The sequence below is a fragment of the Prinia subflava genome, chromosome Z (genome assembly GCF_021018805.1).
Source record: "Prinia subflava isolate CZ2003 ecotype Zambia chromosome Z, Cam_Psub_1.2, whole genome shotgun sequence".
Classification (NCBI taxonomy): domain Eukaryota; kingdom Metazoa; phylum Chordata; class Aves; order Passeriformes; family Cisticolidae; genus Prinia; species Prinia subflava.
In genome coordinates, this window is record NC_086283.1 from 93,019,971 (window position 1) to 93,043,556 (window position 23,586).

General features: G+C 39.1%; 1 protein-coding gene across 1 annotated transcript in view; it reads left to right on the forward strand.

Moving 5' to 3' along the window:
* ZSWIM6 (zinc finger SWIM-type containing 6) overlaps positions 1-23,586 on the forward strand; it is a 107,907-nt gene that overhangs the window by 78,666 nt on the left and 5,655 nt on the right. Inside the window, exons 5-12 of the mRNA XM_063422801.1 lie at positions 7,222-7,401; positions 8,916-9,092; positions 9,387-9,533; positions 12,399-12,545; positions 14,732-14,992; positions 18,752-18,887; positions 22,072-22,229; positions 22,743-22,906. Of these exons, the coding sequence (XP_063278871.1) occupies positions 7,222-7,401; positions 8,916-9,092; positions 9,387-9,533; positions 12,399-12,545; positions 14,732-14,992; positions 18,752-18,887; positions 22,072-22,229; positions 22,743-22,906 (1,370 nt within the window). The remainder of the gene's footprint in view (positions 1-7,221; positions 7,402-8,915; positions 9,093-9,386; positions 9,534-12,398; positions 12,546-14,731; positions 14,993-18,751; positions 18,888-22,071; positions 22,230-22,742; positions 22,907-23,586) is intronic.

Sequence of the window (23,586 nt, forward strand, 5' to 3'; positions counted from 1 at the left end):
GATTTTTTTATGTACTCACATAAAAGCAGTTGTTGTTTTTATTCCTGTGTTGTTGAACTGATTTACTTATAAATGTCCTAAAAATGTTATGGGTTGAAGCTGGTGCACAACTCATTACTGTAACTGTGGAATCATGTCTGCAAAGATTATGGACAGAGTTTTACTATTAGCCAAGCTGATACTTAGTGTTATTTTTTGCTTCCTCACACTCTTTATTTTTCATACTTCAGTAACATTGGGCTGCCATTCAATTTTCCAGTGCCCCTTCTAGTAAATACCAGAGCTAGAGAGAAGTGATAGATTCATGGGGAGGAATTACTGAGTCTTCACTAATTTCTGAGCTTTACCTGTGATTCAGCCATCTAGCCTTGTGCTGTTTTCCGTTTTGTTTTGTTTGTTTGTTTGTTTGTTTTGTCTGTGAATAAGTATCGGAAAAAACCCTCAAAAGTTGGAAGTGAGAGGTGCAAGAATATCAGTCTGCTTGGGTGTGTCAAATCAAGACAAAAGAAATCCTTTATAATTTATCTATTACATAGACTAAAAATTTTGTAAAGAATGTTTTTTTCTAAACCCACAAAAGGTAGCTGAAAATTGTAATTGGAGCTGGCAAATGTAACTAAAAAACTAGAAATAGCCTTAGAATTTTTAATTCTGGTAGGCAGTCAATGAACTGTCTAGCCAGGTGCTCTGCTAGATTCTTGTATTAGAAATTATAATTGAAGTAATGCTGTTTTTGTGAAAACTCAGCAATCATGTTTGGACTGGAAGATAGAAGTGACTTGGGAAACAAAAATGTTGAAAGCCATTCAAAGTAGACAATTGGAATGTATTCCTTTGGTCAGTTACAGAGCATTATTTACATTCTGTGAGAATAGTTGTGGCAGTTGTGATTCCCAGTGTGCAAGGGAGTGCTCTGTTTTTAGGGTTTGTTTTTTGTAAAGGAGAGGTACTTTCATCCCTCATAAGGGAGAGGTATTTCCATTTCTCTGTTTTATTAATAGCTTGTTTTGTTGGACAAACATTTCCCATTCCGCCTCTCCCTAAAAAATTAACTCTGAGAGGAATTCATTCATCTCCAGGATAATTTTTATGGAAGTAGCTTAATACATTTAAAGTTATAGTCACATCAACTTTTCTACTAAAAATTCTTGAAGTCTCTGAAGATAGCCTGTGACTACTGAGAGTATATTGCTAGATAAAGTAATTGGTAAAATATTTGATGCATATTTTGGTCAGGGGCATACTTTTTGTTCACCACCTAGCTGTAAATATTGGCAACTAGTTAAAATGATGAAGAATTATATTGAGATAAAGAACTGGTTTTGTACTATATATGTTAGTATTAGCAGTGATTTTGCCTTCAGTTGATTGATTATAAACAAATTATTAAATAGTTTTCTAAATATGAGGAAGTTAATCGGGTTCATTTGCAGGTTCTTTATACTTCCCTTTAGCTTTGTAGACTAATAGCCCTAGTCTTGCTACAGTGGTTAGGTTATAGAGGACTATAGATGCATGGAGGGGTATCTAATGAACACGTGACTGATCTTTAATATCCTCTTGGGGAGATCTAGTCGACTGACACATTGTAAACTGTGCCTTTCAAGCAAATTGCTGTTCTTTGAAAACCTTTGAAACCCTTTGGTCGAATGGCAATGTCTGCAAAGATGCAGGAATTTTTAAAACGTACTTGAAAGGTCATAACCCAGAACAACAGGCTCATGCAAAATGTCAGATGTATGTGGTCAGTTCCTTATTCCATTGTGCTAAAAGTCAAAAACATAGAAAACAAAGGTTTGTAGTCACTTGACACAGAAATCAGTGGGTGCTGATAGCTTAGAATAGAATCTCAATATGTATATACCTGTTTCAGCCAAATGCACATGTGCCTTTAACCCTTATAGCAGCAGCAAGAAAGGGAATCTTAAGGAATTAGGTGTTTTATTTTGTCTCCTTTACACTTCCCCTCTCTGAAGTGTGTGCTTGCAGGTTAGCCTGCAGAAGGGCAGTGATTCCCTCATGCCATTGGTGTTGCAGGTAATCTATTGCATTAATCAGCCAGCTCGTGTGAAATGCATGCGTGGTGATTGTGCTATCATACACAATGCAATCAGTGTGAAGCGCTTGTCAAGACCAATACATCACAGTTTAATTCAGTAACAGAATGAATTAGAGCAAAATGAAGTACTCGGTTCTCCAAGAAACACAGCACCCATAGAAAGCCGTTTTTTCTGAAGGCAGAACATTGAAACCAGAAAGCATTAAGGAATTTTTGTGAATAAAATTGCAACTTGGGTGCAACTGAGTACGAGTAGTTTTCCTTGGTGCTCTAATTGAAGAGGGAACAGTCCTGAAGCATTTTGTCTATCTTTACCGTTCTGTAAAAGCAACTGTTTAATTGGAGCAGTCTCCAGTGGGACTTGTGATTATGCTTTGTTCTGGTGGAGATCTCTCCATGCCTGGAGAAGGGCAGTGGCTTTGCCAGTTATTCTGAAGGCACTTGTCATTCTCATTCAGAAGCAATAAACACCACACAGTACCTTCTTTGAGGTAGTGGCTGTCCCAGTGAAAGTGGGTATGTGTTTAAAATACAGATGTAAACACTTCAAACTCCTTTGCTGACACTTGTACCTCAAAGTGTTCACAGGTTCTGTCTGCTAGTTTTGTTTTTCTTCTGGCACTTACAATGCTGGAAGATTATGCTTTTGTAATAGAATTGATTAGTCTCAAGTGGGACACAGTGGCAAGTGTGCAGCAGGTGCTGGAGCTGTTTTGTGGGTTGGGCAAAGGGAATGATCTTGGTTACCTGGCTCCATATTCTTTGAAATGGTCAAATGCTACTTCTGTAGCTTATTTTTTAAGATAAAATTGCACATTAATGGAAAGGGCAAAGAAATGTTACAGCACCTGTTTCTTGCATATTTTAATTTCGGAAATGCAGTGCTTGTTCTAAAGTATATGAAGTGTAGAATTGCAAAGCAAAGGCCAAGTCTCAGCCATTAATTACATATGGTGTTGTGAATGAGGAAGTGCTGACCCAAGGTCAGCTGTACAGCAGCCCTGACATGATAGCATGGTGTTTTTAGGAAAGCAGAGTGTAATCAAACAGATTTCAAACAGAGTGTAATCAAACTGTATGCTGGGTCCTCAGTAATGATCAGTGTCCTAGGACCCCCCTAAAATTGTTTCCATCACCACCTTCCCATTTACTGGGGCAACAGTAAAATATAATGGGGTTTATGAAAAGTGAGCTATGCTTAATCTCTTGGGAGAGACCATACACATCCCTTGCACTTCCTTTAACTTCATGGATACATGTGTACACAGGTTGTGTAATTACCCTGTTCTATACTACATCTACTTTACAGCAACTTAATGCTTTTAATGTTTCTCAGTTTGCATATTTAAATCCTGATCAATGTAAATGCATGCTGTCCCTCTCTAGCCCATAAATTCAAAGGTATGGATGTGTCCAGAGAAACATAAAAGTACTGATATTCCCTTGTATGTACAAGGAAGGCTTGCATGTGAATGTTTCCTTTTGTTGGTTTTTGTTGTGGTGGTTTTTTGTTTTGTTTTGTTTTGTGGTTTGTTTGTTTTTTGGGTTTTTTTTGGTGGCATGACAAACCTAAAGAGGAATGATAGCTATGCATTTTCAAAAGGAGGTCTATCTGAAGCAAAGGTCTGTTTTGGCAAAGCTACCTTTTTTCAGGTCAAGAGATTAGTGTTGAATCAAATTAGGCAATTCCTTACTATAAGGAATGTGACAGCTCTAATACCCTTTCCCTTGTGAAATTAGTATCAAATTGCAATTGCAACATGTCATATTTTCCAATCATTTTCTGGTGAAAATTCCTTGTATATTGAATTGTGGTTGTTTTGCCACTGTGCTGTGAGTAGTTTTGTATTGAAAAGACATAGGTTAGAGTCCAGGGATTTAAACAAGAGCTTCAATTGTGTTTCAATAGCATGCAGTTTGGGGTGGGGGAAAGATGTGTGTGTCTGCTGAGAACCAGTATGGAAAAAAATCTGGGGAAAAGGAGATAGGAAGGAGAGAGAGCTGTATTAGAGAGAAAAGCAGTTTGTAAACACAAATACTTTCTCTGTGTTTTGGTGTCTCTTTTACTTGATGAGACTTTTGTTCATACTGTAGTTTGTATTGGTGACATCATTAAATGTAATCAAACATGTAAACATAAGAATGCTAGGAATGTATCTTAGAATGTGTTCTGATTTCTTTGGAGCATAAACTGTTGCCAATAGCAGTTTCTAGGCTGAAGTCACTGGAAATTGATTCTGATACCTTTATTGCAAATTGTGAGTAGCTCATGTTCGTTTTTTCCATGGGCTGTATCTGTTGTAAAGGGTAAACACGATCAGCAGTTTCCCCAGGTGGGAGCCACCAGGCAGAAATAGAGACTGTCTTGTTTGAGACTAGAGTAGGCCTTCAGGTTGGTGGTGACATTTAAGGGCTGGCTTGGGGGGGCTCCCACTGAGCAGCATCAGAGTGGAGTAAGGATATCCTCCAGGCTCCTGCCACTTGGCATGGTATAAAATCTGGGCACAAGTGAACGTTTTCCTCAGAATTTTCAGCATGAGGAACAGGGCAGGAATCAGTGAATTGAAATGGCCAGAATGAAGCAGATGTCAGGGGAAGGTGTTTAGGGAGCAGAAGTAAGAAGAAATATGAATAGAGGTAAATGCACACACTTGGGGCAGGGAGGGAGAGAGGGGAGATGGAAAAAAAATCACACCAAAAAAAACCCTCCACTACAAACCAAACTAACCAAAAAGACCTAGAAATCCAAATAGGTTGAAGAGTGTGGAGTCACTGGCATTATGCATCCTTCTTCCAGGTGGTAGGCTTTGTAGCACTGCAGGAGCTCTTTCTATTCCCTTTTCATCTTCTGGTGGAGGAGTTTTGTTTCACACTCCTCTTCCTGCAGGGAATCAGCCATCAAAGCTGTTTGAGATCTCAGATATGCATGCAGCTTTCTCTGAAGTCAGAGCGAGCAGGGTGCAGTTGAGGGTTCTGTTGAAATTTTAAGTGGTTTGTGAGGGAGTTATTGGAAATACAGAAGTTCTTTACATGAAAATTGCCTGAGTTTGAGAGACAACTACTATTTCAGAGACTGTGTACAATGTAGTTAGCCTTGGCATAGTTTCCCACGTGAAACTACAGATGTTTTTAAAGAATTTTGGTACTTTGGGTTATCTTTGCCCTCTCCTGCCTCATAGATGTACCCATGTATGATGGGGCTTCCTTAGGAGGCTGGTGAATTCTCTTGCCTCTAGTGGTGTTTCTCTGATGTGGAGAACAAAAAAAGGCCACTTATTCTTTAGGGGCATGGTGCAACACAGTAGTGTGTGTTCTGCTTTCATGAATGATTGGAATACTTACCAAATGGGTTTAAGATCTTCCACTTTGCCTTTGCTTCAGTCTGAAAACACTGGGAATCTGGTTACAAAGTATCATACTGGTGAGTTGTTGGCGTTTTGGGGTGGGGGAGTTCGGTAGGTTGGTTATTTGGTGTGTGGTTTCTTTGATGGTGTTCTTTGTTTGTTTGTGGGGTTTTTGCTGTGATTTTGTTGTTGTTGTTAGATACTGAGAAGTACAGTGCAATGTCTTCAAGTAATACTTGATTTTGAAAATAAATGAGCAAGTCCACAACTGTTCTCCAAGGCTTTCCAATGTACTGCATCTTGTATTTTGTTTTGCACATTGCAAGAAATGTAGTCCTTCTGTCTTGGGCAGTACTGGATCATTGATGCTTAATAAAGAAACAGTTGTAATTTGACTCATTTTGGAGAGTGAAGTGTGCTGGCAAGTGTGCCTATAGAAAATAATAGGATTTGGTTTTAAGAGAAATTTTTAAAAATGGTGTTAGCTTTATTCACCCCCACTATGGCAAGTTTCAGACACTTCCCTAAACCCAGAACAATTGCTGTCCTTCTGTGTAGTAATAAACTGCAGTAGTTCAGTGTCTCTCTGGTGTTCTGAATAGTAACATAACAGATTTTGTTTTGGTTTTCAGATTTTTTTGATATTGCTTTCCCTAACATGTCTTGAATAGCAGGAAATCTAATCTTAAGAATCATGGTGTGTTTCCATTGGCTCCTGTGCTGTGACCTGAGTTATTTTAGGAATGAATGTGATGTGATTCCCTCTGCCCTGGGTATCAATTTTGATTTTTAGTTAGCAAAAGAATCCCAGAATGTGAGACTTTTGTTATCCTAGAAGAACCAGCTGCATTTGTATTGGTTTTTTCCAGCCTGTCATGAATATTGTGTAGTCTAAACATAGTCTCTGAATCTCTTTTAGTGTATAAGGAACATTCTTAATGAGCAAATTAAACTGTTGCTAAACAGTACTTTGAGATGTCTTCATGCTTTTGTCAAAGTTCAGGCTGGTGAAGGGACAGTTGATTTAGAGAAAAACCTTTCCACTTGAAAATTGCTGCTAGACACCCAGATGCATTTATCCCTGCTGTGCTGTATAATCTTAGGGAGCAGTGTCTGAAGTGGTGCTGTGTGTGATATGTCAGCACAAATTAACCTTCCCTTGGAACACCTGAACAGAAAATGTGAAACAAATTTTCTAGAGTAACCAAATTACCAAAGTAATTGCCGTAAAAATGTCTTACTCCTATCACATTGCTAAACTAGTGTTTACTGGTTGTCTGAGACCCAGATGCATTTGGGAATGAGTTACATGGGTACTTCTGATGGTTTCTGAGTGTGAAAGTATATGTTTACAAAATTCATGTCTTAATAATGTACTTCTTTGGTTCCCATAATGTGAATCTGAAAGATGCATAGTTTTCATTAATATAAAATAACTTTGACTTCTAATACAAGAATTAGAAGACAAATTTGGTTAACGTAACTTCTGTTATTTTATGTAAATTTTTTTTTTGCCTTTGACTTATATTCCTTTCTGATGATACACTGGGAACTCTGGATTTCTAATAGAAAAGACCTGCTAATGCCTTTTAATTGAGAAGGCTGGCTTGGTACCATCTTTTAGCTGCTTCAGATTGGCCACGCCAGCCCCAAGTGCCTGTGTCAAGATTTCAATCTGTGTGGTGTTAAGCGTAGCTAGGAAACAAGCAGTGTAGCCTTTGAGTGGAGAAAAAGTATATACTGGCCTTTGTTTGCAATTAGTTGTTGGCTGCTGCATTTTTAATAGAAAACATAATTTAGCAATTTTTTTAAAATCAGGTGCTCTGTGGATGTGTATCGTCTTAAATCCTCACTGCAAGTTGGAGCAGAAGTCCAGTTGGCTAAAACAGCTGAAAAAATGGAACAGTGTGGATGTTTGTCCCTGGGAAGATGGAAACCATGGGAATGAGCTGCCCAATTTAACCAATGCTTTGCCTCAGGGTGCAAATGCTAACCAAGGTGAGCCTAAATATATACACTGACTGCACCATGTAATATAGCTTCTACCTGATATGCTCTAGCCTTGCAGAATTCAGCACTCTTTCCTGGGACAAATAACTTTCCCATTGAGGACTGACCAGGCCAAATCGGTTGTACCAATACTGTCTTTGCAGAAGAACAGATGGGGTTTTTTTTGTTATACCGGGGCTGTAACATTTTTAGAGCAGGTATTTGTGCTTTTTTAGGTCTTCCAACTCTTCACTTGGTGTTTCTAACTGTTGTTGCATGAAAATTTGATGTCCTTGAAGTATGCTGTGTAAAAGCCTGTTGTTTCACTGCTTGACTATAATCTAGTGTTTTGTTATTGTGATTTTTATTTTGTTGGCAGTTACAAAGCCTAGATAGCAGCTTAAAGAGGGATCTGTTTAAACCATATTAAACTTGTATGTGAGAAACTAAAGCATCTGTCTGTGGGATGTGCTCTGTATGTGCTGTCTGCATTACTAGGTGTGTGGAGGGTGCAGCTGCAATGCTGCCGTCTTGGAAGAGGTGTCGTTTTGTACTCGATATCATGCTTTCTGACCTAAAATGTGATCAGATCTGACAGAAGATTTTTACAGTCCTCTTTAAACAAAGATGACTTTTATTAACTAGGCAAAGTGCAGGCTGGTTTTGCAGGTAAAACTGCTCATAATCCACAAACCATCAGTAATGATACATATTGCATACAATTGCAATAAAGTTTAAATTTCTTGATAGGTGTCAGATCTCCTCTTAGTTTTTTGTTGTTTCTTTTTCTGGCAAGATCACCTGTGAAGGAAAAATCTTGGCTCATTATTAAATTTTACAACTAGCCAGGAAGATAAGTTCTTTCAGCAGATGACCCTTACAGAGATATTTTGCTTGCTCATCATGTTCAGACCAAGCTGCGCAAGCTGTTCATAACTGTGACATGGTTTCTGAACACTGATAAATGTAGTGTCATGTCACTAGAGAAATTTTGCCACAGGAAGATATCCAGTGAGGATTATGTCTTCCCCATGGCTTCAGGACTTCACTTTATTAATAGTATTTGTATATGTTCATGGCCAACAAAGTTATGCAAGTGCTCAAAGTTAGTGTCACTTCTCGGAAAAAAAAACTACAAATCTTTTATGCAGTTTATCCCTCCTTCATTCTGACAGCTGTGGATCTGAGGAGAGACACTGAGGATGCTTGAGTGCCATATACTTCTTGTTTACACATGCTGTTGAATATACTTCACCTTTAGCAGTTCTCTGTGCAAAGTCGTGTCTGCCATCAGCCATGCTAGATCTCTCTCTGAATGCAAGATGATTGGCACACGGTCTGAGCTCTCGGGTTATAATGGGATGTGAAATGTCATCTCCAGGCTGCTTGGTGGAGAGGGGCAAGGCAGACTGCCATCGGCTGGGGGTTGGTGAATAGGCACGAGACAGGAATACTGTGAATGACTGACTCGTGTGCGAGTGAGTAAAAGCTGATGCAGCTTTCTAAACCTGTGAAAATGACAGATTCATCGAACAGGCCACACCGGACAGTGTTTACTCGAGCCATTGAGGCGTGCGATCTGCACTGGCAGGACAGCCACTTACAGCACATTATCAGCAGTGACCTATACACCAACTACTGTTACCATGACGACACTGAAAACTTGCTCTTTGACTCTCAGGGGTGGCCCCTCTGGCACGGTAAGTGGCTAAACCGGAAAGATGTTTCCATGACTTGATGCTTTGTTCATTTTCTGTGGCATTATTTTGAGGGGGGAGGTGGTGGGGAGAGGGATGAAAAGCCTGGCAAAAAGAACAGAGGCTCCCTTGAAACGTTGGCTCAGAAGTAGTGCTTTAAGTCTCTCTTGCATAGCTTTAAAAACAAAACAAAACAGAAGAAAATTGAAACAAAAAGGCCCTTTTGAGTAACCTAGCAAAACAGGCCATTGCGTTTATGGAGGCACTGCTATTCTTCAGTTATTCTTTCTGTTTTAGAACATGTTCCTACAGCCTGCGCGAGGGTGGATGCGTTACGATCTCATGGATACCCACGAGAAGCACTGAGGCTAGCAATAGCTATTGTTAACACACTAAGGAGGCAGCAGCAGAAACAGCTGGAAATGTTCCGGGCTCAGAAGAAAGGTAAATGTGGGGAAGAGGAGGGCAAAGGGCATGCAAGTTTACAGTAACACCAGGAAGTTCACATGAGGAGACTGGTTTTGAAACTGAAGTGAAAAAGATGACTTTTAACTCTTCAGTTTGGATAGTGGTAATGTCACATTCTGGATGTGAGGTTTTCTGTAAACTGTGTTGTGAGCTGTGCAGGGCTCTTATCACCCTTTTCCAATATATATGCCATGATAGAGCCTTTATTCCAGTCAGAGGTCTTGGTTATACAATGAAAACCCTGTTTACAAGTTTTTGAACAGAACTTTGCATTTGCCATGTCAAGTGTTTGATTCATTTCTCTGATCTATAATTTTGCTGAGCTTATATTCTGAGGTGTAAGCCTGAAGTGGAGGGTAACACTGTACAAAATTCATCAAATTTGGCAGTGTGTTCCAAGAGGATCTCTTAGAATGCTTAAAATTTTAGTTTCTCTGAATAGAGGAGGACTGAGTTTTTGTGGGGGGGTTTTTTTGGTTGTTTTATTGTCTGGGGTTTTTTTGGTTTTGTTTGGTTTTCTTTAACACTGTTTTTTATAAAATACTTTGTGGTATTCCACTGAGCACTACGATTGGTTTTTTGGGTTTTTTTTGGGGGAGGAATGTTCTCCTTCAGATAAAGTTATATAGTTTCTGTGGCACATGATCCTTGCAACCCAAAATAGTGCTGCTCTGAACCTTTGTAGTTCGAAGAGGCAGTGGAAGAAGAGGATGTCTTTGTGTAGAAGAGTGCATGTGGAAAAACTGGAATTACTTTCTCAGCTGCTACATTAATCCTTTCATTCAAATTTTTAGATCTTCTCTGTTATTCTAAACTGTGCGTATCCTTCAAAAATACCAGTATGAAATCATACATGTAAATTTTTCAAGTCTGTGTTCAGATGCTTTCCCAGAAATAAGCGTTTAGAAGACAAGACATGTACCTAGCTGAAAGACATTTAGCTGGAGTTCCCATATGGCTCTGTATTTTTTTCCCACGGAACCAAGAGTAAGGGTTTTTTTGAACACTGTTGTTGAGAAGGGAGGTGCCTGTGTGCCTGTGTGACTTTGTGTGTTGGTACCACTGGCAGGTGTGAGGAGTCTGTTGCAAGTTTGCTGCTCGTAATAGTGCTCCTTTTCATTCCCAGTTGCTAGTGCAGCATGTAGACATTCAGTACCTCTGTTAAATTCCTTTCCTTGTGAGCAGTTTGTGTAGCTATCATCTAATATTCTATTATCATTTTAAAAGAGTACATGAAATGTGATCCATCCTGTCCTGAAACAAAGTAGTTTGTTGTTTCTCTGTTGTCACTCATTTTTTTTTTTATTTTTTAATCTCATGGGGAATTTTAAAAAGACTCTTTTCATATTCTAAAGTGTGCTGGTCTCTATGAGCAGAGGCAAACTGCAGCTACAACCCAGCTTTCGATCAGCAAATAAACACCACATGCTTCTGCTTAGCTTTTATTCATGAGACTGATCTGATGTCCATGGAGCCACTTGTGTGATTTTAAGTTAAATGTCTCTGACTAGACAATAGAAGCCTTTGGTTGTCATGACACAAGAGAAGCTCACAAGTAGGTACAACAGAATAAATAGAACAAAGTGAATCAGTAAGAAGTCACCCTGCTGAATCCTTCTTGGTATTATTCCTTACTTCTGCTATTGTCTTTAGTATGTGCTATTTGTTAGAAATGCAGTGCTTTACTTGGTTTTTTTTCATATTATGTACCAATGGATTCTTTAAAAAAACCTCCACCATTCTAACAGTGTGTCTGTGTTTCATTTTGTAGCTCCACGCATTTAAATAGGAGGAAGCAGGACTTAAAAGTGTAATGCGTATGGTTCACTTTGTGAACAAGAGAGTGTGAAGGGATGTACAAGTTAATGTGTGACAGAGAGACAAGCAGAGCAGCCATAAGGGCTTGTATACAGTTTTTAAAGGATAGTTAATAATGCATCTGGTCTCTCATAGTTTACCTGTGTCTATATGTCTAGGAGGAAACAAGCTGGGCTTTTTTTTGACAGTTCCCCATGTCAAAGTGGGGTTGTTGTCATATGATGTGGATCTGGGGAATTGCTAATACCTGTTACCACAATCACACTTCCTCCAGATCATTACACTTAATTTTTTTGTGTGTTCTAATCAAGTAATGGGTAAGGGCTACAGAAGAATATTGATGAAGGTATTTGTGGACTAAAATCCTAAAATTACCAAAAATACACTTGATCCTATTAAAAGACAATTTTTTCTTGTATACCTCATTTAAACGTTTGATTATTTTATTTTTTTAAGTAACTGAGTTACTGAGTTCGTTTAGTCCTGAGTTTAGTGCAGAGAGAGAGAGAGAGAGAGAGAGCGGCCAGATAAGTTCATAGTTTATGAAATCAGAACACATTTTAGAATATTATCCTTTATTTCAATTCTGTCAGATTAACTTGCAAATGTAAAAAGGGTATTGTGTCTTTTTGAGTGAGGAAATTGTTGTAAATGTTGTACCAAAAAAGTCTTTGTTGTAATTCTTCAAGCAGACATTGTCAGAAGAGTTCTAGTAATATCAAGAAAGAGATTTCAAAAGAGTTTACCATTGAAATTTTTGACCCATAATACACACTGCTAGTGCTCAAAAAGTTTGGCTTCCATTCTTTCTCTTTACTTATTCCTCATTTACATATTCACCAAGGGCAGTTTATTCACTCTGAAAGATACAATTTTCTCTTTCTATGCAGAAGCTACTGGAAATACTTTGAATTCTGTACTGAGGGCATTTTAAGCAGTTTTATTTGTGTAATTGTTTTGGTGGACTAACATGAGTTCTCTGTCCCTCCTTCCCTCCTCTGTGTGTATTTTTTTTTGCCACAGAACTTCTCCACAGGGGAGTAACCTCAATAACAAATCTTGAAGGCTGGGTGGGACACCCTTTGGACCCCATTGGCACCCTCTTTGGTAGCCTGATGGAAGCCTGCAGGGTGGATGATGACAGCTTCCATGGATTCTCTGATTTCACGGGTAAGACGAAGCAAATGCAGCGGTCTGGTACATTCACTTACTGGAGGTATTTTTCTGTCTTGCCTTTTTGAATCAGTTTCAAAGTCACTGTTTCTATAGTACAACAACTCACATTTGCATACCTTAGGAAAACACAAGAGGGAGAAAACATCTAAACTAAGAAAGCAATTAAAAGTTACCACTTAGTCATTCCTGAAGAAAATTCCATATTTCACTTGAAATAAAACCCAATATGACTTCATAGCAGCAGTATTCTGCACATACATTGCACTGTCCTCTTTCTGAGAAATTGCAGGAAATCACAGGATCACAGATTTGTTGAGTTTGGAAGGCACCTCTGGGGATCATCTAGTCCACCTGGTCTGCTTGTAGCAGGGTCACCTAGAGCTCATTGCTCAGGTCTGTGCCCAAATGGGTTTTGAGTAACTTGAAGAGTGAAGACTGTACAACCTTCTAGGGCAACTTCCTGCAGTGTTCAACCACCCTCATAGTTAAAAAGTGTTTTCTTATGCTCAGATGGAATTTCCTGTATTTCAGTTTGTGCCCATTGCCTCTTGTCCTGTCACAGGATACCACTGAGAAGAGTCTGCCACTGTCTTCTTTACATTCTCCCATCAGATATTTATACATTTTGGTAAGATCCTCCTGAGCCCTCTCTTTTCCAGGCTAAATAATCCCACCTCTCTCACTTTCATTATATGAGAGATGCTGCAGTCCCTTAATCATCTTTGTATTCCCACACTGTATCTCCTACAGCATGTCCATATGCTGGGGAGCCCACAGCTGGACACAGCACTCCAGATGTGGGCTCATGAGTGCTGAGCAGATGGGCAAGATCACCTCCCTCGACCTGCTGGCAACACTCCTAAGTACAGCCCTGGATATTATCAGATTTCTTAGCTACAGTGTACATAGCACTTCAAAACAGTGACAAAACACTTAAAACTGGTAACATACATAGTCTATAAATGGTAGGAGTTGGAAAGTAGTGTTGCTATATCAATACATGATTTAGGATAGGGATAGGATATGTACAGCCATTTCAGTTTCTGTATTTGCTCCCCAGGATTTTAACTGATTAATTCCTTATTCTCAGTTTCTTTCCACCTTTGGGGTAGCTTCTTACCACCACTAGTGTGGACAGAAACTGCACTCATTACTTTACCTGAAGCTCTTTTATGTACACATCCACAATCTTCTTGGGGCTTTGCCTCAAAACTCCTTTTATTCAATTAGATTTTCTTCAGTAAATTTCTGCCCTCTTAACCACCAGTTCTGGAAAAACTTTTAATTGAACAATTTGGAAATCAGATTCTCTGCTGTTACTAAAAAAACAAAACAACCCCATGAAATAAAAACACCGTGTAGTGAAAAGTAACTGCTTTTTGCACATGCATATGCAATCTTCCAAGTGCATTCAGCCTTTCCATTTGTTGCAGTTGCCCATCTCCCTACATCTGACAATTACAACTTTTTGTTCCCAAATTAGACTGTAAAATGCGACAAGCTGGAATAGCATTTTGTCATATGTTATATCTATGAAGTGCCAGATGAATTGGTAGCACTCTTAAAAGCAGTTTATCGCTTGGCCTATGTGTAATTTGCTTGTAATTGTTACTAAAAGTAAGATTTCTAATGTTAACAATATGCATTTTTATCATAAACACAAGTGTAAGAAAATAAAAGCCTGAAAAGAGTGCTTGCAGACAGAGCATATATTAAAAGTGTGGAGTTCCAAGGCCTATTGTATTTGCACAATTCTAATAGCTTCAACTGACATCTACGTAGGTGTAGAAGCACTTTTCCCATCCTCTTGCACTTCAGGGCTTTAAGGAAATACAGAAATGGGTAGGGAAAGAAATTGGAATGGATTTTGCAATTTTGGCCTTATTAACTCAAAGCTGGAGTAACTGCCTTTCTTTTAAGTTGTGCAGTTTAAAAATGAAAACTTCTATTTTCACTTGAGTGGGTTGTTTAAAACCAAATTCTTTTTGTATATTTCTGGCATGTTAAATCAGATGACGTATTTTAGATTGGAATGTTGTATTTTGAGACTAGCTAATAATTTAAATAATTTAAATAAATTAATACTAACAGTGGAAGCTTTTGTCTGTGTGGCATTGTAGGCAGATTATGGGTTAAAATGGTTTGCTGATGTGTTTTCCTTTCTGTGTCACCCCTTACAGAGAACCTGGGGCAATGCAAATCTCTGGAGTACCAGCACCTACCTGCACACAAGTTCCTGGAGGAAGGGGAGTCTTACCTAACGCTGGCTGTGGAAGTAGCACTGATAGGGCTGGGGCAGCAGCGAATAATGCCAGATGGCTTGTATGCACAAGAGAAGGTTTGTCGAAATGAGGAGCAGCTCATTTCTAAGCTACAAGAAATTGAATTGGATGATACTCTGGTGAAGATTTTTCGAAAACAAGCAGTCTTCCTATTAGAAGGTAGCTGAATACAGATGCTAAGTGCTTCTCTAAACTGTCTCCACTTACACAAGCACACAGAACCAGTGTTCCTGTAGAAACTGCCTTACATGCTTCAGATGGTTTTTTTGCTTAGAACTCCTTGAAAGTTTTTGTCAACTTTAGATATCATGTGACTGTAGAGATAAGGCATATACTGACCTACAAACCTTTTGTTTTAATTTTGAATACACTTCATTCTTTACATTTGTTGCATGTCATAATCTCAATAACCTGACTGTGCACTCCAGACTAACTATTATGTAATACACACATCAGTTACCAACAGTTCCCAGATATCAGAATTCTAAGTGTTCCTTGTATTCTGCAAAAGGAACTACACAGGCAGCTTTATAAATGTGTGAAGATTTTGACCACTGTGCCCAAGTGAATTGCTCAGAAAATTCACATATAATTGCTGAGGTAGAAATGCAACATTTTATTTGTGAAAACAGAAAAAACTTCTTGCTTTGGAAGTTTATGTCATTGATGGAAATTAAAATATTTGGTCAAATATTGTGGCTTCAGGTCTGGTCTTGTGTCTAAGTTATGACGATGACACACAGTTTGTGTTTTGGAATTAGGTAGTGTTGAAATAAAATCTGTGCATAGAAGTGCATACTTCTGCCTTAACTTTTAAAAAGGCTTAACAGGTAACACTTAAGCATTATGTTCAGAGAGGGATGTCACAGATTCCAAGATTGTCTTTCTGGTTTTTGTACTACTTGAGTAGCAGAAAAAATCTTTTGGGGAACAAATTAGCCAAAGGCATAGACCACGTTTTGAGTGCATGGACATGGCTTGAAGGGGAGTGTGGTACTGTCCTAGGTAAGCTGTGAAATTGTTACAGATCAGTCAGGTTTTGCTCTATTTTTGTGATGCATTCATCTTTTAAAACTTTGTCTTTTATGGAAGAGGCACAATATGTTGCTTAGGGTTCCAAGCTTTATGTCACTGTTTTTGCCTAGATTTGAAACTGCAGAGAAGCTGCAACACAGGGAAGGTTTCCATCATGGTGTGTCTGTACTGCTGGTTTATGGCCTTTGCATAAGAAAAGCTACTGTCTAGATCTAGCTACTAACATGCAGGATTCTTCTGCAGTAGAAAATCAATTTGCTGCATCTGTGTACTAGCAAGGATGCTTTATGAGGAAAAGGCAGGATTTCTCCGACCTACTCTCTCATAATTTAGTTTACGACTTCGATCACTGAAATTCTTTTAATGTTTTCTTAAGTTGTAAAGAATTGATCATGGCAGGAAGTCTGCTAATAAAACTGCCAAAAAAATTGCCATTGTGAGCAATGTGCAGCAGTTGTCTTGCATTATTGTGTGTGATGAGAAATCTGACTTTCCCTGCAGCAGTTTCGGTTTACTCCACGTTAGACAGAAACTGCAAGTTTACATGGAGCTGTCCAGTGATTTAAGATGCTAATCATACCAACTGTAAATTTTTAGTTAAAATTCAGTGGATACAATAAAGAAAACGTAATCGAATATTAGGCTGATTTCTGTGCTGTTAATGCAGATTAATGCGTGCTGTGTGTAGCTACCATTTGAGCATGTGGGAAAGCAGAACATAAGACTGTTTTGCAAGGACTGTTCTGATTTTTTGCTTGACTGCTAAGTCAATGGCAGAATATATTTTCATATTAATGCTTTGTCATGTATTCTTTGTGTCCTAACTGAGTTTCTGACTGGGCCACCAACTGCCAAATATACGAACAAATGGCTGCTTTCATTCAAGCAATGCCAGCTAGATTTGAATGGCTTTCAACTTCATTTCAAATGATTATGAGACACATTGTCACCTACTAAATCTTCATTGACATTTCCTGTGCAACCAGCCCTGATCTTTAGAAATGCCCACCTATGGAGCTCAGAATTTTTTCATGCTTAGTGATTTCTATCCTTGCATGTTGTGCTAAGGCATCAGTCAGAAACGTTGCTGAAACAGAAGTGAACTCACACAGCCATTTATCCATCCATCCATCCGTTTGTCTGTCCATCCATCCATCCATCTGTCCATCCTTTCAGGCTGGATGGGTTGGAGTCTTAGTACAAGTAGTAGTAGCTTCTGGGACTGCTGGGTGCTATCTATGCAATAATTGTCAGTAATATTTAATACAAGATTCATATTCTGTATCTTGCAGCATTTAATGCTGGAACCTCTTGTCACTGAAGTCAGAAAACTGACACAGTTTTCCTATTAACAGGAATAATAGTCTCAAGTGTACAGGAGAAATGTAGGAATAGGATTCATATGCACTGTGAACATTTGAAACTCAGCAAGTAAATAGTTGCATTTTACATTGTTGTTGTCTATCGTGATGTGCTGTTATCATGTTGAAATTTACACCTTACTGAGAGAGAAAAATCTATTGCCCCAGTAATAGGGATAGTTCTCACATAAATAAAACAGATTTTTTAAAATCATGTGGATATCCTGGATTAGCAGTCAGCTTTGATGCACAATCTGACCTTGTGTCCATAGAATTGTTAGGTTGGACAAGAGTAGTGATATCACTGAGTCCAGCCATTAAGCCAGCCACCACTGTGTTCACCAGTAAACCATGTCCTTAAATGACACATCCACTCTTGATTTGAACACTTTAAATGGCGGCGATTCCACCACTGCCCTGGGCAGCCTGTTCCAATGCCTGAACACCCTTTCAGTTAAGAAGTTTTTCCTTATATCCAGTCTAAACCTTGCCTGGCACAATCTGAAGCCATTTCCTTTCATTCTGTCTGTTCTTGTGTGGGGCTTTTCAGGTAGGGGTAGAGAATCATAAGGTCTCCTCTGAGCCTCCTTTTCTCCAGGATAAACTCCTGCTCCTCACAGGACTTGTGCTCCTTCCCCAGCTCTGTTGGCCGTCTCTGGACTCACTCCAGCCACCTCAATGTCTTTTGTGGAGTGATAGACCAGCCCTGCACACAGCACTCGAGCTGTGGCCTCACCAGTGCCCAGCACAGGGGACAATCCCTGCCCTGGCCCTGCTGATCCAGGCCAGGATGCCCTTGGCCTTCTTGACCGCCTGGGCACAGCCTGGCCTGTGTCACCAGCACCCTGAGCTCCTTTTCCACTGAGCAGCTTTCCAGTTTCTCTGTCCTCAGCCTGTGGAGCTGCATGGGGTTATTGTGACCCAAGGGCAGGACCTGGAACTTGAGTCATTACTACATCCAGACCAAAAGATTATTTAAATGCCAATGTAAGATGAGACATTTGAGTGCTGCCATGGTGATTGTTCCATGTAGTTTCAATTAAAGATACGCATTCTTCCACTGTCATCATTCTTTTTTTCCTGGTGGATCTGTGATAAGACAGTGCCACACTGAGAGGGCACATGGGTATTGATGTGCATAGTATAACTATGTGGAGGCAGAGCTTGGATTATTACTTTCTGCTTTTGCATACCAGGATTGCTGAATGAGCCTCATGGAGTATTTTAACTATTCTGTCATTTGTATAAGCACTGGGAGTGTGCTTAGTGTTACACAATTTCCAGCCTATCCTGTTTTCCTAAATAATACATGGTATTTAATATAGCTGTAACATACTGTGTGTATGTGATGGTGATATGTTACCTCTTTCATTGAAAATAACAACGTAACTTCACCTTTTGTGCAGCAGGCTCTGTCTTTGAATACCACTTCTAGCTGAAGGTGTACTGAATGCTTTTAAAGGCTCATAAGTTGGGGTTTAGCAGTTTGTAAGGACTGACATTCTGTTTCTCTTTCCTGCAGGTGGACCATATAGTGGCTTAGGTGAAGTCGTCCATCGAGAGAGTGTTCCAATGCACACATTTGCCAAGTATCTCTTCACCTCTCTCCTACCTCATGATGCTGAATTGGCATACAAAACTGCACTGAGAGCCATGCGGTACGTATTCGTGAGTTGTCTAAAAAGAGCACGAGTAGTGGATGTGGAAAGGGGGAAAAGTTTGGTAATCAAGACCTAATCTCTTTTTCTAAAATACACATTCTTCTATTCAAGCAGTCAAGGAGGTACTGTTTTGGTTCTGTCATCTATAAAAGTAAATGGTATCCATAGTAACTATATTATGATAAATGTCCAATTTGTGTTTATTTAGACTTGTAAAACAGTATTTTCTATTTCAAATACTTCTAGAATCCCATACCTGGGGCACAAGATTTTGCATTTTTACCCCTTAAACTAAACTATTGAAATGATCCTCCAAGGCTGGAGTAGTCATCCATCAGCAGCTTTCCTCACTGCCTCAGTGAACATGGAGTCAATGTGCAGTTTTGTTTGAATAAGGATTTGCCCAGAAAGCAGTCATAACTGAAAACTTCTTTTTTGGAAGTGTCCTTTCTTAACTAGAAAAACAAGCAAGACACTGAAAGATCCAAATGGTGAAATCTCGAGTTAGTCTTGGGTTGCTCCAGCCCTCATTTGCTATAAAGCTGTCATCTCAGCCAAAGAAATTACTTCTTAAATAGACCAATATAAGAAAGAATTGTCTTTTTGTTCCCATCTGGTAAAATCACAGGAGACATCACTGCAATCAGGGCTGTTTTCCCTCCATTTTTTCATCACTGTATAAGACAGATGAAAGTTCAGCCCAAGACAGTAATCCTTTTTGTAATTTGATATTTGGCACTCAGAAATGTGGACTGCTGTCTTGAACTGTGGTGATGGCAGATTTAGACACTTTCTATTCCATGTCTGTCTGCATTCTTTTGCACTTCTTAAATTCTCCTGAAGAAAGATGATTATTTTTTTCCATTCACACCAAAATGTTAGTTGAGTGAATAAAGAACTCCCAATACAAACCAAATGAAAAAATAATGTAATACTGCCTTGAGGGGACAAGACAATAAAGCATGCATGAAGATTGAATGTCTGTCTCATGGCTGAGAGGTTGAATAGGTCAGAAGATGAAAAGTTGAACATCTTGTCTTCCATGGGAGGAAGGAAGTGGCTGTGGAAAGGACAGAAATCCCATGTGGAAGTTAGTAAAGGTGCTGCATGGAAATCTCTACAGCTGCCTACGTTTTTAGAAGTGAAGTTTCTTTTCTCACGCCAACATTTATTAAAGAAGGCAATTTTCCAAGATCCCACCTAGTTGCTCTTCAGACCGAAGTATTTAGTATCAGTCGGCATACAAGTCTACACAGGTCAACTACCAGCAGCTCAGGAGTATTTAACCTCTCTGTATTCAAACACACCTGTTGCTGGGTAATTTTTTGAGTCCTATTTTAGTGTATGGAATACTTAATAGGAAATAAGTGAAAACTGAGACCACAAAGCCTTTTGTGTATGCACCTCAGGTCTGCAAGGACAAGGTTGTGCAGTCCTTCGTGGTCACTTCTAGCTACAGTTTTCTGCTTGCAGCACTGAAACATATGGAGCATAGCCTTGGAGCATGTGGATCTGCAGTTGACCTAATTGACTGCTCACTTGGAATCTGAACTTGAATATTTGGCTTAGTTTGGCTTGATCCCTTGTTAAGCCTGAATTTCAGCCAGGCTTTGGGAGCCAGACTTTGTTGGTGATGTTTAATCACAAGGTAGCTTTGCTAAAACCTAACTAAATAATTGATGTTTCAAAGGGGGAAAAAAAGTTAGGAATGCCAAATCTACTTGTGCCTGTCTGGTGTTCCCTAACCTTGCCAAAATTGTATGAAAGCCACCAATTCACAACAGCATTTCTTTTCACAGCAAAAGGGCACAGAAGCTGGCAGTGAAAATCGAAGTGACAAAAGATTTCTCCAAAACAGCCTTTCTTTCATGCTTTTTGTCTATTTACTGTTACTCATAACCTACTAATCCCTTTCTTCATTTAATAGTTAGGATCTTTTTAGTTTGTTGAAACTGTCTTATAATGCACCTCTGCAACATCACTCTGTGCTTGTAAAATATCAGCTTTAGAGTAGGTTTATAAGTAGGTGTCTTAGTGCTGCTAGAGAATACATTTGACTTGATTCAGAGGGGTTGTTCATATTTTCATGCACTTATGTGTGTGAGGTAGTTATTTAGATGGTGTGTTGTGTTTTTGTGTGCCTACTGTATGCCTTCCCATATATTCAGAATTACTTTTCTCAGTGAATTCTTAAATGTATTGCTATACTATATTATTATTATACTAATATATCACATGCTTCAGGAATCTAAAAAAACCCTGATGGAATCTAAGTCCATCTTAATGCAAAAAAAACCCCAAACCTACATACTCCACAGCTGGTCACAGAACTTAGGTATTTATTTAAGCATAAGAAAATGTAACTTACATTTAAATGGGCTTATTCGATAAGAAAAAGTCTATCACTGAAAAAGTCTATCAATGCATTGGATTTTCAATGTTTAGTAGTTGCAGTTTTGTTGAGAAAAGAGATGCAACCTCCTTGATCCTCACGGATCACTTCTTTCTAGAAAATCTCATGCACCTGAAAGCTGGTAGAAGCAGACCTCACATACTAAGAGACATCAAGAAGCTGAGCTCTGTAAAAGCTTTTCTTCTGGACATTGCCTTATTTACTATTTCTTTAGTCTGCTGAAACTATGCTTAAGTGTACTGAAATAAAAGCCTATTTTTGTTCATTCCTACTTTTTTGTACTGACATTTATAGAGTAGCTGGTGTACTCTCTGTATGTAGTGTATTGCAAGGGCAATAATGTTAAGTCTTTGCTGTGGGCTGTCATTTAGGTTGTAGTAGTCAACAACACAGTAATTTGAATTTTTTAAATATGAATGCTCCTTATTGGATAAGATTGTTGTTGATTAATAAATATATGATGAGAAAATGGAATCTGAAAACAATTTTAAAGGAAATTTCTCTGTCACTGCTGTTTGAGACCCCAACATTGGATTATGGTACATTATAAAATACTGGTAGGTCAAAAATGCCTATTGACATAGGAAAGTTTGACAAATTGACTTTGAGATTCCCCAGGAAGATAAGTAGTTTTCCAATATATGTTTTTCTGAAATTGAAAAAGCATATTTCATAGACAATACCAAGTATTCTTGCAGCTTTAGTTTAGCTTGTGAGCAACCAAATGTGATAGTGGTTTAGTGAAAGAGGATTTCTTTGCTATTTCAGGTTGCTGGTACTGGAATCCACAGCTCCTTCAGGGGATCTGTCCCGCCCTCACCACATAGCATCCGTTGTTCCAAACCGGTATCCGCGCTGGTTCACCCTGAGTCATATCGAATCCCAGCAGTGTGAGCTGGCATCAACCATGCTGACAGCAGCCAAAGGTACACTGCTGTCAGTTATGTACTCAGCTAATGTGTGCTTTGAATATTGCATGGGTTAAACTGGTCATTAAATTTGTGTTTAGGAGTCCAGATCACAGTCTGGCAGCAGTAGTAGTTTGAAATGGGAACAACAAACTGAACTGGCTTAAATCTGTCATGTAATTCTCTAGCAAAGTAGTTAATTTAGTTAGCTGGTAGCTAGATGAGCTTGCTGTGAGGCTGATGGGACAGCTTTTTGTTCTCCTGACACATGATACTGACTATGAAACACAGAAGGGGTCAAGTCAGTTTAAAATTAACAAATCAGAGTGACTTTTGGCCCTGCACTGCATGAACACCTTCAGACAGAGATCTCATATCTTTCATTCATTTAATTATAGAACATTTCTGAAAACAGAGTGTGTATAATTGAAACATCATACTATTGCATAGCAATGCCAGGGTCAGTTATAATGGATCTCTAGGTGTTTTAGGAGCTTGTTCCATTTTGGTAATTCTCTCTACACCTTGCAGGGGATGTTCGGAGACTGGAAACAGTGTTAGAATCCATCCAGAAAAATATCCACTCCTCCTCACACATCTTCAAACTTGCCCAGGATGCATTTAAAATAGCAACACTCATGGACAGCTTGCCAGACATAACTCTTCTGAAAGTTTCCCTGGAGTTGGGCCTTCAGGTATTTCCCTCATTTGTTGTTATTATAATAGAAGAAAGAAATTTGATGCAGTGTTGGTGCATGTAGCTTTTAAGTATAGGAAAGGATACCGTCTTTGGGTTCTGTCTAGACTTGTTTTTAAGTTCTGTTTTCTAATACAAGGCTTGATGTACTGGTAAACACAGACCAAGAATATGCACAGCCCCTTTGTGCCATTCAGGTGGAAGGCAGAGCTGACATTTGCTGACTGCACTCTTCTGTTCAGGGGGGAGAGAGGACCAGTGTGGTGGGTTCAGGATTATATGTAGGACTGGGTAGAAACTAAAATTACTCTGCTTGACAGAAATGCACTGTATTTTCTGCATGGTCTTCAGGGAGGTTTCTTCCTTTTCTTTCTCTTCGTTTCCCCTAAATGAGAACTTGGCTTGTTGGAAGCCAAGGGCAACCATAATGACTGCTTGCTAAAGCAGAGGATGTTGACAACAGCCCTCTCCCTTCCATCAAAATCCTATACTCCACAAGCTGTGGTATAGTCAGATGCATCTGAGTGTGCTTGAGGTGTGCAAGTACTTCAGATTAGTTTTCAGGCTCTGAGGAGTGACTTTGCAAGCTAAAAGGAGACAGCCAAGTAGTAATATTACCTGACACTTTTGAATCTTAGTGGTTATGCAGTTCATTTCAACAAAACTAAATACCTCCAT